The sequence below is a fragment of the Grammomys surdaster genome, unplaced genomic scaffold (assembly GCF_004785775.1).
Source record: "Grammomys surdaster isolate TR1022 unplaced genomic scaffold, NIH_TR_1.0 125877, whole genome shotgun sequence".
In the NCBI taxonomy this organism is placed as follows: Eukaryota; Metazoa; Chordata; class Mammalia; order Rodentia; family Muridae; genus Grammomys; species Grammomys surdaster.
Window position 1 is genome coordinate 632,971 of NW_021620702.1, and position 15,314 is coordinate 648,284.

A 15,314-nucleotide genomic window follows, 5' to 3' on the forward strand; every position below is an offset into this window, starting at 1 on the left:
TAAGGTGGATCTGCCTGGTGCTGCCCACATTTAAGGTGGATCTGCTCAGTGCTGCCCACATTTAAGGTGGATCTGCTCAGTGCTGCCCACATTTAAGGTGGATCTGCTCAGTGCTGCCCACATTTAAGGTGGATCTGCCCAGTGCTGCCCACATTTAATTTAAGGCGGATCGCTCAGTTGAGCTAAGTCAGTCTTGAAAACCCCTCTTAGATGTCCAGAGGTTTGTCTCATAGGTGACGCTAGATCCTTTCGGGCTGATGATTTTAAACATCACACTGTCTTTCCTCTGCTGTTCTCTTGTCAGGAGAGAATGTGCCCGAGACTGAGCGCCTGGCTGGAGAGGATTCAGCTCTGGGAGCCGAGCTCTGTGAGGAGACTCCTGTGAATGATAACTCATCCATTGTGGTCCGCATTGCACCCGAAGAAAGGCAGAAATACGAGGAGGAGATCCGCCGTCTCTACAAGCAGCTCGATGACAAGGTGAGACCACAGAGTGCACGGAGCTGAAGGCTGAGATGAGAGGTCATTAGAGCTAGCTTGGGCAGGTGAGTCAGGGCAGGAGCTGGAGCAGGCCCTTGCTGCCAAGCGTGATGCCCTGATGCATCTCCGGGGCCCCACCTGGTGGAAGGAGAGAAGTGACACCCACAACTGCTTCTGACTTTCACTAGAGCACTGTGGCATGCGTGTGCACACACCACACAAGTCCGCACACACTCCAACTGTTTAAAAAGTTGGTTTGTACAACCATTAGGATGTGGAAAATGAGTTTGACAAATAGAAGAACATGAAAAACATGGGTCAAAAAAAAAAAAAAAAAAAAAAAAAACATGGGTCATTATCACGCAGGGACAACACTCAGTATCCTGCAGCTGAGGTATACAGTTGACGTAATTTGCATCTCATAGCTTTCTTTAGGTGGTCTCACATTTTAGGTGAGCCTCAAACTCTTGATTCTCCTGCCTCAGCCTCCTCAGGGCTGGGGTTACCAGTGTGGCCACCCTGACAGACTCTAGTCTTTCAGGTAGCATTACATTACAAGTGGTTTTCGCTCCATTAACAGTTCTTCATAAACTAATCTGTCTGGAGCTAAGGATGTAGTTCGCTTGGTGGAGTGCCTGCCTGGCACGCACAAAGCTTTGGTTCAGTCTCCAGCAGCGTGTAATGCCAGGCAGACTACATGGAGGCACACGCCTGTAATCCTCGCGCCTAGGTGGGGGCAAGCTCAAGGCAATCCCCAGCTAGGACCCAGGACGTTTGAGGATAGCCTGGACACCCTGTCTGGGAAAAAAATTCTTTTAAATAGGTATCCAATCCATTTTTAAAAATGGATTTGATTGTTATGCATAGGCATTTGCCTTTCAGGCTGGAGAGATGGCTCAGTGGTTAAGAGCACTGGCTGCTCTCCCAGAGGACCTGGGTTCGATTCCCAGCACCTACATGGCGCTCGCAACCATCTGTAACTCCAGTTTCAGGGGATCTGATGCCCTCTTCTGGTTCTGCAGGCACTAAGCACATAGATTTACACACACACACACACACACCATTTGATCCAGGTGTGCTATTCCTGCCTATAATCCCAGCACCAAGAAGATTGAGTCAGGAAGATTGGGAATTTGAGGCCAACTTGGGATACATAGTTCTAGGCCAGCCTGGGCTACATGGTGAGACCGAGTCTTTACACAAGTACACCTCGAGAGCCTGGTCAAGGTTCCACATGCCTATAATCCCAACATGTATTAGGTTGAGGCAGGGGGATCAAGAGTTCCAGGTCATTTGCAGCCACATGGTGAGACCAGCCTTGGCTACATGAGACCCTGTCTCAAAAAGTACCCACAAGTTTTAATTTGATTTTTTTGCTTTTAAATGATTTGGCTAGATGGAAGTGGTGACATGAGAGATCCAGGCCTAAGGATATAGATGTGTAGACTTTTTCTGTGTAGTGTCAAGGTTGTCCCAGACGGACTGAAAAGGTGCTGCCGGCCCCTAGGGAAGCAGGGGCAAGGGCCACCTTCAATATGCGAGCTTCTCCCTGCCATCCCAGCACTCTCCACTGGGAGAAGCAGCCCCTCACATCCCCTCTTGTCTGACAGGACGATGAGATTAATCAGCAGAGCCAGCTCATCGAGAAGCTGAAACAGCAGATGCTGGACCAGGAAGAGGTAATGGTCGGATCGAGGGGCAGTCTCCATCTCTGCAAATCAAACAACACTCCTTTAACCCAGGGCGGGAGCCGCTGAGGGTGTAGCTCCGGGAGTGTGTGAGCGCGTGCTCTCGAAGCCCTGGGCTTGGTCCCTAGCAGAGCGTCCAACAGTGGTGGTAACATAGACCTGTGATCTGGTGCACCTTGTGATCAGGAGAGAAGTTCAGGCTATTCTTGGCTACAAGCCTTGGGTACAGGAAACTATCTAAAACAGACAGAAGTACTTGGATGAATGGACATTCTACTCAGGGGCCAGTGGCCCGTGAAAATCGTGCACTATTGGAAAATTCACTTAGGAGGGCTGAGTTAGGAAGAATAAGAGTTCAGGGCTAAGCTGGGTATGGTGGCACATGCCTTAGATGCCAGCATTTGGGAAGCAGAAGCAGGCAGATCTTAGTTCAAGGTCAGCCTGGTCTACAGAATGAGTTTCAAGACAGCCAGGTCTACATCGAGAAACCCTGTCTCAAAACCAAACTAACTAGAAAGAGTCCCAGCCTGTTTGTAGCTACATACTGACCAACCAGGTTGCTCTGAAGTCCAGGTGATGGAGTCCTGTGCTTTCCATTCTGGTTAACGAAGCCCAAAGCTCGCTTCCCCTTGACTTATACTCCAAGCATGTGCCTGGTGGGGTGTTGGAACTTAACTCTGCCTCTTCCTCAAAGCTGCTAGTGTCCACCCGGGGAGACAATGAGAAGGTCCAGCGGGAGCTGAGCCACCTGCAGTCCGAGAACGATGCTGCAAAGGACGAAGTGAAGGAAGTGTTGCAGGCCCTGGAGGAGCTGGCAGTCAACTATGACCAGAAGTCCCAGGAGGTGGAAGAGAAGAGCCAGCAAAACCAGCTGTTGGTAGATGAGCTGTCCCAGAAAGTGGTAAGTGACTGGCAAGTGACCCGGAGGCTCCCTGCCCTCAGTCCCTCCGCCTCCCATAGCTGTATGGTGTTGCCCCCTGCGCTGATGCTGAGTGTGCCGAGACACCCTCCCCCGCCCTGCCTCTGCAATTTGCCCTTCTCTCTTCCAGAGGCTTCTGCAGGGTCTGTATTCTCTCCATAGCAGCCCTCAGAGTCTTACATGACATGAGAGGCTCTGCTCAAGCTGGGAAGGGGAGCAGGAGGCTGTCAATGGTAATGACCTTAGGGGCTGTCCCTAGGCCACCATGCTGTCCCTGGAGTCCGAGCTACAGCGGCTCCAGGAGGTCAGCGGACACCAGCGAAAACGGATCGCTGAGGTGCTGAACGGACTGATGAAGGACCTGAGTGAATTTAGTGTCATCGTGGGCAACGGCGAGATTAAACTGGTGAGTGGGACGGAGGGTGGTATCGTCCGGGTGGCGGGTGGCGCTAGCAGGGTCTAGAGGTGACAAAGGGTAGGACCGACATGCAAATCTGTGCATAAGAACATGACCTATCTGGACCAGATTACCTGCAAACAAAAGTCCACGGGGTGCTGAGGTATGCAGCTGCGACCTCTACCCTCGGGAGGGAGAGACAGGCTTAAGCCCAGGGGCTCGAGTCTAGCAAGGGCAATGGAGCGAAGAAAAAAAAAAGCCAAACAGAAGGAAAGACTCCTTGGTTTTCAAGGCAGAAGGAAGAACTATCAGAATCCAACATCTGGCTGTAAACAGAGGCTTGGAAATGAGAGGCTAGACAATAGGAACCGTGTCTCGGTCAGGGTTACCGTTGCTGTGACGAAACACCGTGACCAGAAGCAGCCTGGGGAAGAAGGGGTCTGTTGCCTTACATATCCCTTCAGTCCACGGAGGGAAGCCAAAGCATGAACTCGAACCTGGTGGGAACCTGGAGGCAGGAGCTGAAGCAGAGGCCATGGAGGGGTGCTGCTTACTGGCTTGCTCCTCATGGCTTGCTCAGCCTGCTTTCTTATAGGATCCAGGACCATCAGCCTAAGGATGGCACCGCCCACAAGGGGCTAGGTCCTCCTGTACTGATCACTATTTGGAAAAAAAAAATGTCCTGCAGGCCTGCCGACAGGCCTGATCTTAGGGAGGCATTTTCTCAATTGAGGTTCCCTCCTCTCAGATGTTGCTAGCTTGTGTCAAGCTGATGTGGAACTAGCCAGCACAAGCTGCTCAGAGGTGTTGAGGAATTCCCAGCTTCCTTGAGTACCTGGAAGGGGAGTGAGTAGGTGGAGGGTGAAGGATGCAGGTACGGACTTTCTGCCTCAGAGAAGCAGCTCTCCTCCTCTACCCACCCTCAGCCTGTGGAGATCAGTGGGGCCATCGAGGAGGAGTTCACGGTGGCCCGACTCTACATCAGCAAGATCAAGTCCGAGGTGAAGTCCGTGGTGAAGCGATGTCGGCAGCTGGAGAACCTCCAGGTGGAGTGTCATCGCAAGATGGAGGTGACCGGTAGGGAGCTGTCATCTTGCCAGCTGCTCATCTCCCAGGTGAGCGTCTGAGGATGGGATCCATAGCATGAGAGGGGCTGATTGGGGGTGATAGATAAACTCCCAACACCCACCTCTACATCAGTGTCTTGGCCAATGGACATCAAGGCCTGAAGAACCAGGGTGATGGGCGGATAGGATCCAGGCATGAAGTTTAGGGAGCACTGACCTTTGACCTGATTACGTAAAGGAAGATTCTCCATAGGACCAGTGCTGGCCTTTAGCCTCTTAGAGGCTATGAGGGAAGGCATGGGAGGATAGCTGCAGTTTACAGTGTAAGATTCTTTCTACCTTTGTCTCCTTTATGCCACCGACCCCCCCGTCCTGTACCAGCACGAGGCCAAGATCCGTTCACTCACGGAATACATGCAGACTGTGGAGTTGAAGAAACGGCACCTGGAAGAGTCCTACGACTCCCTGAGCGATGAACTGGCCAAGCTCCAGGCGCAGGGTGAGCCTCCTTGGATCCGAGGTCCCAGGGGGACTGGGAAAGACAGTCACACTCACACCGGAGGAAATGGCCTGACAGCTTCTCACTTAGCATCAGCTGAGCCCTGGGTGGTCGGCTCACGTGCTTCTCCGTGTGTGGCCTGGCCTTTGCATGTAGTTCATTCTACAAGAGTCCTACACCCTCTGTTCTTCATGCCTGATGAGTCAAATTGGACTGTCCCAACCCAGAATGTCCCTATGCACCCATCCCCTGGGACCTGGAGCTCGCTGGTGTCATGGAACCTGTCTTCCTCTCTTTCACTTAGAAACTGTGCATGAGGTAGCTCTGAAAGATAAGGAGCCAGACACGCAGGACGCCGAGGAGGTGAAGGTGAGCTGGGGAAATGTGGAATGGCTGTGTGGCAGGGCGGGGGGCTGTGTTGACTGTCAGCCTGGGAGTCTGGCTCTGAGCATAGCGCTGTGCTCTTTGCAGAAGGCCCTGGAACTACAGATGGAGAATCACCGTGAGGCCCATCACCGGCAGCTGGCCCGCCTCCGGGATGAGATCAATGAGAAACAGAAGACCATTGATGAGCTGAAAGAGTAAGGGGGGCTTAGAGGTGGCTCCAGTGTCTGTCCAGTCCCCTCATCTTGCTGTGGCCACTCTAGCCATCCTTCTGGATCCTCAATGTCCTCAACAATGACACACCTTCATGAGACACGAGAAGGGCTGGAGAGGTGGCTCTGTAGTTGAGAGCACTGGCTGCTTCTCCTGAGAACCTGGGTTTGATTCCTAGCAACTACATGGTGGCTCACAACCACCTGTAACTCCAGTCCCAGGGGATCCGACAGCCTCTTCTGGTCTCCTTGGGTACCAGGCACACAGATATATTTGCAAACAAAACACCCATACACATAAATAACTAATTAAAAGACACAAGTAGTTACAATTAGACCTGTCCTTGAAACTTTTATGATTGGAGTACTTGGGGTCCCATGTTGCCCTGAACATGATAGCCAGTGTGAATCCCCAATAGAACTAGTGTGTATCCCTGATATCTGAAGTCCGGTGCATCAGGTCTCACTGGGATGTGTAGAAGACAAGCATGTGAGGGGTGGGGCTTCCTTTTCCCCCTTTAGTATCTCTTTATGTCCTACCCTCCCTAGCCTGAACCAGAAGCTTCAGTTGGAGCTGGAGAAACTTCAGGCTGATTACGAGAGGCTGAAGAACGAAGAGAATGAGAAGAGTGCCAAGCTCCAGGAGCTGACGTGAGTGACATACCTACCAGCTGACCTGTGCAGATGCGGGATGCCTGGGTGGCCTCTGGAGAGAGTCACAGGAAGCATGAAGGGATGGAAGGAAAGGACACCAGCAGAAAGGACTGTCAGGCCAGCTGTGGTGGCCCACGCCTTTAATCCCAGCACTCGGGAGGCGGAGGCAGGTGGTTCACTGTGAGTTTGAGGCCAGCCTGGTCGATACAGTGAGTTCCAGGACAGCCAGGGCTATCAAGTATGAAAATCAGGTTTTGAAACAGTATAGATGGTTTAGTCCCAAGAAACTTTGTATGCAGCTGTGAAATCCGTAGAAAGAAGAGTTGGCGAGATGGGCGCCTGGGAGTTTTAGCCATAAATCATACAACTGCGGCCTTTCGTAAAATTTCCTCTGAACTCTTTTTAAGGATTCCTTTCTGATTACTGCGTTGCAAACACGAGTAACTTGTGTATCAAACAGTGGTAAAGATAAGGGAACGGTGGGGAGGAGCATCCAGAGGGTCTTTCTTATCTCTCTTTCTCCTTATTTTTCCTGCTGCAGATTTCTGTATGAGCGACACGAACAGTCCAAGCAGGACCTCAAGGGGCTGGAGGAGACAGTTGTGAGTGATTTCCTTCTGTGACGCATAAACAGAGTGCAAGAGGGCTCCCTGTGCTCCTCACCTGTTCCCCGTGTTCCTCACCTGCTCCCTGTGCTCCTCACCTGTTCCCTGTGTTCCTCATCTGTTCCCTGTGGTCCTCACCTGTTCCCCGTGCTCCTCACCTGTTCCCCATGCTCCTCACCTGTTCCCCATGCTCCTCACCTGTTCCCCGTGTTCCTCATCTGTTCCCTGTGCTCCTCACCTGTTCCCCGTGCTCCTCACCTGTTCCCCGTGCTCCTCACCTCTTCCCCGTGCTCCTCACCTCTTCCCATGCTCCTCACCTGTTCCCCATGCTCCCCACCTCTTCCCCGTGCTCCTCACCTCTTCCCCATCCTCCTCACCTCTTCCCCGTGCTCCTCACTCTTCCCCGTGCTCCTCACCTCTTCCCATGCTCCTCACCTCTTCCTCGTGCTCCTCACCTCTTCCCATGCTCCTCACCTCTTCCCATGCTCCTCACCTCTTCTCCATGCTCCTCACCTATTCCCATGCTCCTCACCTCTTTCCCGTGCTCCTCACCTATTCCCCGTCCTCCTCACCTGTTCCCATGCTCCTCACCTATTCCCCATATTCCTCACCTCTTCCCTGTGCTCCTCACCTGTTCCCCATGCTCCTCACCTCTTCTCCGTGCTCCTCACCTCTTCCCTGTGCTCCCCCACCTCTTCCCCGTGCTCCTCACCTCTTCCCCATCCTCCTCACCTCTTCCCCATGCTCCTCACCTGTTCCCCATGCTCCTCACCTCTTCCCCATGCTCCTCACCTCTTCCCCATATTCCTCACCTCTTCCCCATATTCCTCACCTCTTCCCCGTGCTCCTCACCTGTTCCCCGTGCTCCTCACCTGTTCCCCGTGCTCCTCACCTGTTCCCCGTGCTCCTCACCTGTTCCCCGTGCTCCTCACCTCTTCCCCGTGCTCCTCACCTCTTCCCCATGCTCCTCACCTCTTCCCTGTGCTCCTTACCTCTTCCCCGTGCTCCTCACCTCTTCCCCGTCCTCACCTCTTCCCCATGCTCCTCACCTCTTCCCCATGCTCCTCATCTCTTCCCTGTGCTCCTCACCTGTTCCCGTCCTCCTTACCTCTTCCCCATGCTCCCCACCTCTTCCCCATGCTCACCTCTTCCTACCCTGTCCCTCCTGATCTTTTACTGCGAGTTGGTGGCACAGTCGGGATGACAGACCACGACTCTATAGCCTGAGGGAGAAGGTAGATCTGGCTTCCAGCTGACACCACGTTTGCATTATTCCCAACAGGCCCGTGAACTCCAGACCCTCCACAACCTTCGCAAGCTGTTCGTTCAAGACGTCACGACTCGAGTCAAGAAAGTAAGCGTATCCTCAAGTTCACCAACCATGTGCTCCTCTCCCAGTCTCAAGGGTCTCCAGCCTGTTGTCCCCTGTGGGGTCAGTTTGGCCTCTCAGGACAGCGTGTCTTTCTTCCCTCTGACCAGAGTGCAGAAATGGAACCCGAGGACAGTGGGGGGATTCATTCCCAAAAGCAGAAGATCTCCTTTCTTGAGAACAACCTGGAACAGCTTACAAAGGTTCACAAACAGGTGAGCGAGAGAACCTGAGGCCAGGTCCCTGTGATACCCAAATCCTGAAAGGCCCCTTGGTTCGGGAAGAGCTAGTTGCATGCTACACTTAACCCTCTCTTACCCCACAAGTCTCTGCTTGGTACTTTATTTGAGTCCACGTGTGCACTGACCTTTACTCTGAACCTGTTCTCCTTCTCAAAAGTTTTTCTCGGCCTATCTTTCCTTAAAGTGAAAGTCCCCACCTTGCAGGGAGAGGTTAAAATGCATGCAGGATGGAGACACACAGGGGTGTAACTATGGGGGGCTGGGAGGTAGATCAGCAGCAGGCTTGCTTAGCCTGCACAAGGCCCTGGGTGCGTCTCTCTCCATCCCGATGATGGGATCAAGGTCCTAGTATACTACCAGCAGACTTCAGACAGGGATATAAGGAAAATAAGAGCACTGGGCCTTCTCTTAGCAAAACCAAACAAGCAACACTTCATATGCTTATCTGGAGGAGGTGTGTACATGGTGTTCTTCACGTGATCCTCCCAGCCTCTAGTGGGCGCCAGTCAGGACTCCCGCACTGAGCGGCTGCCTCTCTGTCCCCCTCTTGCTGCTTGTTGTTGCTCTGTAGGTAGAAACCTGGGTTTCAAAGGTATGGGCAGTCTAGATGAAAGGGCAGTCTCGCCGGGCGGTGGTGGCACACGCCTTTAATCCCAGCACTTGGGAGGCAGAGGCAGGCGGATTTCTGAGTTCGAGGCCAGCCTGGTCTACAGAGTGAGTTCCAGGACAGCCAGGGCTATACAGAGAAACCCTGTCTTGGGAAAAGAAGGAGGAGGAGGAGGAGGAGGAGGAAGAGGAGGAGGAGGAGGAGGAGGAGGAGGAGGAGGAGGAGGAGGAGAAAAGGCAGTCCAGAGGAATGAAGAAGAAAGGGCAGTCCAGAGGAATCAGGAATTATTTATGTTTGGTGTGTCCACAGCAGAAGCGTCCTTGACCCCACCAGGAATCAGTGTACTCAGTAGTCTGGCAGCAGGCCCTCTGATTGATAAAATAAGCCCCAACCTAAATTCCATTCCATCCGTCTCAAATCCACCTTTAATTCTATCGGGATTCACTCTCTAGCTAAGCCTGCCTTTCCCTTCCAGCCTGGTGTCCGTGCCTAAAGACTTAGTGAGTGCATCCTTTTGAAACTTCCTTAACTGGAGACTTGGCCATGAGCTGCCGGGTTTGTGTCCTTTGACCTTCCGAGGACTTAACTGTTACCTTTCCTTCCATCTCTTATTATGAAATGGTAGAACATCTTAACAGAAAAGTTGGATGACAGCTAGAAAAATCTAAAAGAGCAGGCTAGGGATGTCGCTAAGTTGAGAGAGTCCTTGTTGAACTTGAGCAAACAAAGCCTTACGTTCAACCCCTGTCCATATCAAACTGGGGCCAGGCATGGTGGCACCGGACTGTAACCCCAGTACCTGAGAAGATAGAGTTTTGAGGGCAGCTGAGGCTATATCGTGAGTTCTAGACCAGCCTGGGCTACTTAGTAAGACACTGTCTGCCTGTCTTTTTTTTCTTTTTCTAAGCTATTCTTTTTGTTTTTCTTCCTCAAAGCCTCTGCTTCTGCTCTAAGTCCCAAACTCCAAAAACTGCTCCCCTAAAGGATAGAGAGAGTAAGCAAGATCCTTCCCTAGCAGACACAGTCTGTGAAGGAAATAGAGTTGTCACCAGTAAAGCTAAACCAGGAGCGCAGAGACGTTCGATGTCCCTCATCAACTAAAGCTGCACAGAAGATACTAGCTCTGTCCCTTTCCCATAATGCTCTCTGCTGTGCTGACCTGCCTGACTGCCCAGCCTGTCTGCCTGTTCCCCTCCCTCCTCCTCCCTCCCAGCTGCACCTGAGTAGTTTCCAAGTGCCCCGTCAGTGTGTAGACCCTGCAAAATGATCCGAGGGCCTTTTCACTTCGGAATGGTTGCCATCACACACTGGCATAATTTTAACGGGGTGGGGGAGGGCAGCCCAGGGGGTCCCTGGGGAAAGGCAATGAGCAGAAACGTTTCTGGGATCGCAGACATTTCCTTTCCTTCCTCTGAGGCTCCGTGCGGGGCTGTATGGGGGTTCCACATCCCGGCTTCTGCTCCTGTTCTGCGTGGCTCTCACCCGCACCCTTCTCGGCCCGTGTGCACCCTCTGACTGTCACGTGCTCCTGCTGTCCTAGCCTTGGCATGCCCACACAGCCATCTCATCCCCATGGGGACCCCATGGGGGTCAGGCACGGGCTGTGTCATACAGCGGACGGGAGTGTCCAGGTGTTTGGAGCATGGACAGGGCACTGTTGTTAAGAACTCTCGTCGATAGCCAAGCTGCAGGTTTTGCTGCTTAGAAAACAGGGATTTAGAAAGAACTGTCTGGAGCTGCCACGTTACTAGAGGGAAGGCGGTTTCTCGAAGAAATGATGGGGCCCTGATTCTCCTTTATTCTCTCTTCTCCCAACCCCCCACGCTCCTCTGGGCGACTCTATTTTGGGTCAACCGCTTCTCTTCTGGGCTCTTCTGGGCGGCTCGCTCCGCAGCTGGTACGTGACAATGCAGATCTGCGTTGTGAGCTTCCTAAATTGGAAAAACGACTTCGGGCTACGGCTGAGAGAGTTAAGGCCCTGGAGGGTGCACTGAAGGAGGCCAAGGAGGGCGCCATGAAGGACAAGCGCAGATACCAGCAGGAGGTGGACCGCATCAAGGAAGCCGTTCGGTACAAGAGTTCCGGCAAGCGGGGCCATTCTGCCCAGATTGGTGAGTGGATGTCACTGGGTAAGACCATATCCACTACCAGAGGCAAACCAGCCAGTCCCTAAGTGCCTGTGTACTTAATGCCTGCTGTTAGCCCCAGCCTTTCCACCGGAGGATGATGATGTCATTTTGCTGGGGTTGACCTTGGGACCAGATCAACTCGGGTAACCCATAGCTTTCTCACAGTGTTTCTTCTGTTCCATAGCTAAGCCTGTGAGGCCCGGCCACTATCCTGCCTCCTCACCCACCAACCCCTATGGCACCCGGAGCCCCGAGTGTATCAGCTACACCAACAACCTCTTCCAGAACTACCAGAACCTGCACCTGCAGGCTGCACCTAGCTCCACTTCAGATATGTAGTGAGTGACGCAGGCGTGGCTGCAGTTCTAACCCAAGGCCATCTGGGCCCTCAGGAGGCATAGGGTGGTGTCAGCTCTTGGTTCATTTAAAAATTAATTTCCTAAGTCACATGGTTTCTCACCCCTTTCACTGCCTCCCCGGTTGTGATTAGGAGATGGGTGCTTTCTCCCTGTCTCCGTGATCGGTGGCCTCTTTTCCGGGGATAGAAAGGATGAGTGGCTGGGAGGAGTGTGGGCATAGTGGTTCTCAGAATGGTGGACCGTGGGCTCCAGGGGTTGCATCTCTAATCTGTTCTTTCCAGCTTTGCCAGCAACGGAGCCACGTCTGTTGCCCCCTTGGCTTCTTACCAGAAGGCCAACATGGACAATGGTGAGTGATGAAGACCCAGCCTACAGGGTCCCCTGGGAAGATGAGAGGTGTTTACAACAGACAGGAATAGAACCTTCCTCCCACTAGAGGGTCAAAGAAAAGATAACTGTCAGAGAGGGCTCAGCTGCACAGCTCCTGCCTGGTGTGGTTTCCACCCTGTGTTCCATTTCTGGTACAGTTGCGGGGAGGGGCGCGCTTAGGAGGGGTATCCGTGTGGGCCCACTGTCTGAGCCTTTGGCTTGCTTAGGTCTCCTTCTAAAGCCACTAGTCTCTTTAGAAGTAGCTGCTCCTGTTACTTTCTGCCTATTCCGTCTCTTCTCAGTGTTTGGGAGACTTTCTAAAAAGTATAATATACAGCTTTGGCTAGGTGAGGGTAGGTTGACTCAGTTTACCAGTTTAGAGGCGTGGGCGTTAGGATGGGAAGGGTTGTGAAGACTTTTCCTCACACCAGCCTTTTTCTAACCCCGTGTTCTCAATGGTCATCCCTTCAGGAAATGCCACAGATATCAACGACAACAGGTACTCAGACCCCCAGTAGCCTTGGGTTCTCTGGGTGGGACCCAGAAAAGTGAATAACAATTCTCTATGTGGACTTCCCTGGCCCTCTGGGGAGGAGGGAGGAAGTGAGGCAGGAGATGCAGGCATCCCCATGGATATCTGATACTTTCTCCCTACTTTGGGGAATGTTCTGACCTTGGGCAAGGCCTCGAGTTTCCTTAGGAAGCATACCTCTTCCCAGCCCTCACCTTTCAGTATCTCAGGCACGCTGTCAGAGCATCTGCCATGAGTGGAGCTGATGAGAGTGTGCTTCTTCCTCCAGGAGTGACCTGCCGTGCGGCTATGAGGCTGAGGACCAGGCCAAGCTCTTCCCTCTTCACCAAGAGACAGCGGCCAGCTAACTCCCAATCCTGGCTACATATCTGCACTTTCAGGTAGCTGCAGGCCCCTTCTCTCCAGGGAAGTCCACGCCAGCCTCCTCCTGTCTGGCCATGGCCCTCCTCTCCTGTTCATTTGTATGTTTCTATGTTTGTGTATGTGTTGTGTGTTTGTGTTGTGTGTGCATGAGTGCACCTACATCCAGAGGCCAAAGTTTATCGGTGTGGGTTTCTTCCTCTCTCTGTGTGTATGTGTGTGTATGTGTGTGTGCTCACATCCAGAGGCCAGCTTTGGTGTGGGTGTCTTCCTATCTCACATTCCATCTTACTTTTTGAAATAAGGTCTCTCGCTGAACCTGGAGCTTGTTGTTTTGGGTAGACTGGCTGGCTAGTCACCTTCTCACCCTCCCCCTTGCCCTGCACCCATCGCCCACATCTGCCCATTTCTATCCCCTGGTGCTGGGGTCACAGACTAGCCTTTATGTAGGTGCTGGGGATATGAACATAAGTCCCCATGTAAGAACTTTATGACTGAGCCGACTCCCCACCTCACCCCTTTTTTAAAAAAAAAAATCTCAAAACTTTTCAACTCCTGCTTGGCCCGGTGTGGCGGCACACACCAATAATCCAAGCATACAGGCAGAATCAGGAAGGTTGTGAGTTCAAAGGAGTTCTGGTTTTGTGAGACCCTGTATCACAACAAACAAAAACATTTGCTAAAAGCCCAAATTGCATCTATCCAACCCTGACCTCCCTTAGGTGCTGGTGGTAACTGCAGTACTGATTTCTACCACTAGGGGTCACTGTCATACATTAAATTTTTTTTTTTTAAAGGCAAGGGCTGCTGTCCACCTACTACCTGTGCCTTTACCCTAAAATAGCCTTAGATACATGGAGGTGTCTAAGCTGCCTCAGATAAAGGTGATGTCTGCTTTATTCTTGACCATCATTCCTGTGTCAGCATATGCTGCCAGAGATTATGGGTGCTGTCTGACTCCTGGTGCCTCTAGCTAGTGACAACAATACAATCAGTAAAAATGGAGACCAGCTGCCTCCCTATCCCCAAACCCTCCAGTTTCAACACTTCCCACATGCCAAGTCCCCTATAGCATCAGGAACCCCTCCTTGTTCCTGGTATCACTGGGCGAATTGTCATGGTTGTTTTAGACCCCAGGTATTCACAGTGGGATCTGTGTTGTTGTCCACGTTAGCTCCTTCACTGACAAGAACCGAGAGAAAATGCCCGGTCTCTTGCTGGACTGCATTAGGCCACATCCCTCTCAGGCTTTCCCTGGACAGTGGTTCAAGCAGAAAAGCAGGAAAGAGAGAGAGAGAGAGAGACCTGTTAAGGGGGAGAGGATGCTGAGAGGATGTGCAATGGAGAAGCATGGGTTGGATTGGCTGGACGTGGGGGTGGGGCCAGCTTCGTGGAACTATAAACCAAAGTGTGTGCAATGCTGTCTGTTCCTACACAGAGGCTGGGTCAGGCTGCCTCCTCACACCCTCTTTCTCTTTCTTCCCCAGTTTCTAAGAGGGACTGAGGCCTCTTCTCTCAGCATGCTGCAAACCTGTGGCCTCTGACACTAACTCCCTCCCCAGCCCGTGTTGTTGGACTGTTTGATGTCTCCTCCGTACTCTTTGTACTCTGTATCTATATATCAGAAGCTGCTGCTATGTCTCTCCTCTCTGTCCTACCCTCTAAGTATCTGATGATGTATTTAGCAGTTTTTAGGCATAATCTTCCTTCCTTGTTGGGCATTAGGGAGGAGGGAAATGTTTCTTCTTTCTTCCATATACTCGTTTCTTACACCGAGTGATGTCAGTCACTGAGTAGAGGTCATAAAAGATAAAGGAAACATGGGAGCAGGAGGCTGCCCTCCTCTCTCACGAACACACATGTACACGTGCACACACATACACACACACACACACAGTGTATATACAAAGCCTTAAGCAGAAGAATGTCTTAGCATCTACGAAAAGAGAGAAACAGACCTCCCCCTTTACACGGAGCACAGAGGAGGACCTAGTGGAAGGTTCACAACATAACCCCCCGCCCTGCACACACACACACACCCCTCACCCGAGTCAGCAGACTGCAGGTGGTCTCCTCCATCCTGTGAAGTCTGCCTTTTGCTCCCTTCTTCCCCGAGTTTGAGAGCTCGGTGGATTGTTTGAGGGACTATTTCCCTTTCTGGCCCAAACCTCATTTGATACTTTCCACTACAGATATCACAACCAGAACTTAGAGTTGGTTTAAAGCATCTTCTGAAAAGTTGAGAAGGCAGATTACTGAGAAACAGCTGCTTATCTCTCTGTGTGTGCCAATACTTATAAGCAGGCGGGGTCAGGATGGTTGGTTCCCTGGGTCTGGGTAGAGAGCAGGCTGGGGGACTACCGTGTGCTACTCTGTCACAGAACCCTCAGGTTGAAGCTAAGAGCTCATTCTTTCTCCCATATTGGGCTGCATGTGCTTCCC

The 15,314-nt window shown here is 52.1% G+C and overlaps 1 protein-coding gene across 3 annotated transcripts in view; it reads left to right on the plus strand.

Annotated features, from left to right (window-relative positions):
• The window catches only part of Kif5a (kinesin family member 5A), a 34,907-nt gene extending 20,403 nt beyond the window's left edge, over positions 1-14,504 (plus strand). For 2 of the 3 annotated variants that reach the window (XM_028752111.1, XM_028752112.1), the window contains 17 exons: positions 305-480; positions 2,091-2,159; positions 2,863-3,069; positions 3,347-3,493; positions 4,411-4,599; positions 4,933-5,050; positions 5,355-5,419; positions 5,522-5,631; positions 6,196-6,297; positions 6,842-6,902; positions 8,188-8,259; positions 8,385-8,489; positions 11,018-11,234; positions 11,437-11,590; positions 11,893-11,960; positions 12,452-12,479; positions 12,781-12,859. In XM_028752111.1, the coding sequence (XP_028607944.1) occupies positions 305-480; positions 2,091-2,159; positions 2,863-3,069; positions 3,347-3,493; positions 4,411-4,599; positions 4,933-5,050; positions 5,355-5,419; positions 5,522-5,631; positions 6,196-6,297; positions 6,842-6,902; positions 8,188-8,259; positions 8,385-8,489; positions 11,018-11,234; positions 11,437-11,590; positions 11,893-11,960; positions 12,452-12,479; positions 12,781-12,859 (1,967 nt within the window). Of the gene's footprint in view, positions 1-304; positions 481-2,090; positions 2,160-2,862; positions 3,070-3,346; positions 3,494-4,410; positions 4,600-4,932; positions 5,051-5,354; positions 5,420-5,521; positions 5,632-6,195; positions 6,298-6,841; positions 6,903-8,187; positions 8,260-8,384; positions 8,490-11,017; positions 11,235-11,436; positions 11,591-11,892; positions 11,961-12,451; positions 12,480-12,780; positions 12,893-14,359 lie in introns of those variants that run through there. The other variant, XM_028752110.1, reaches the window with a different exon arrangement.
• The last annotated feature ends 810 nt before the right edge of the window (positions 14,505-15,314 follow it).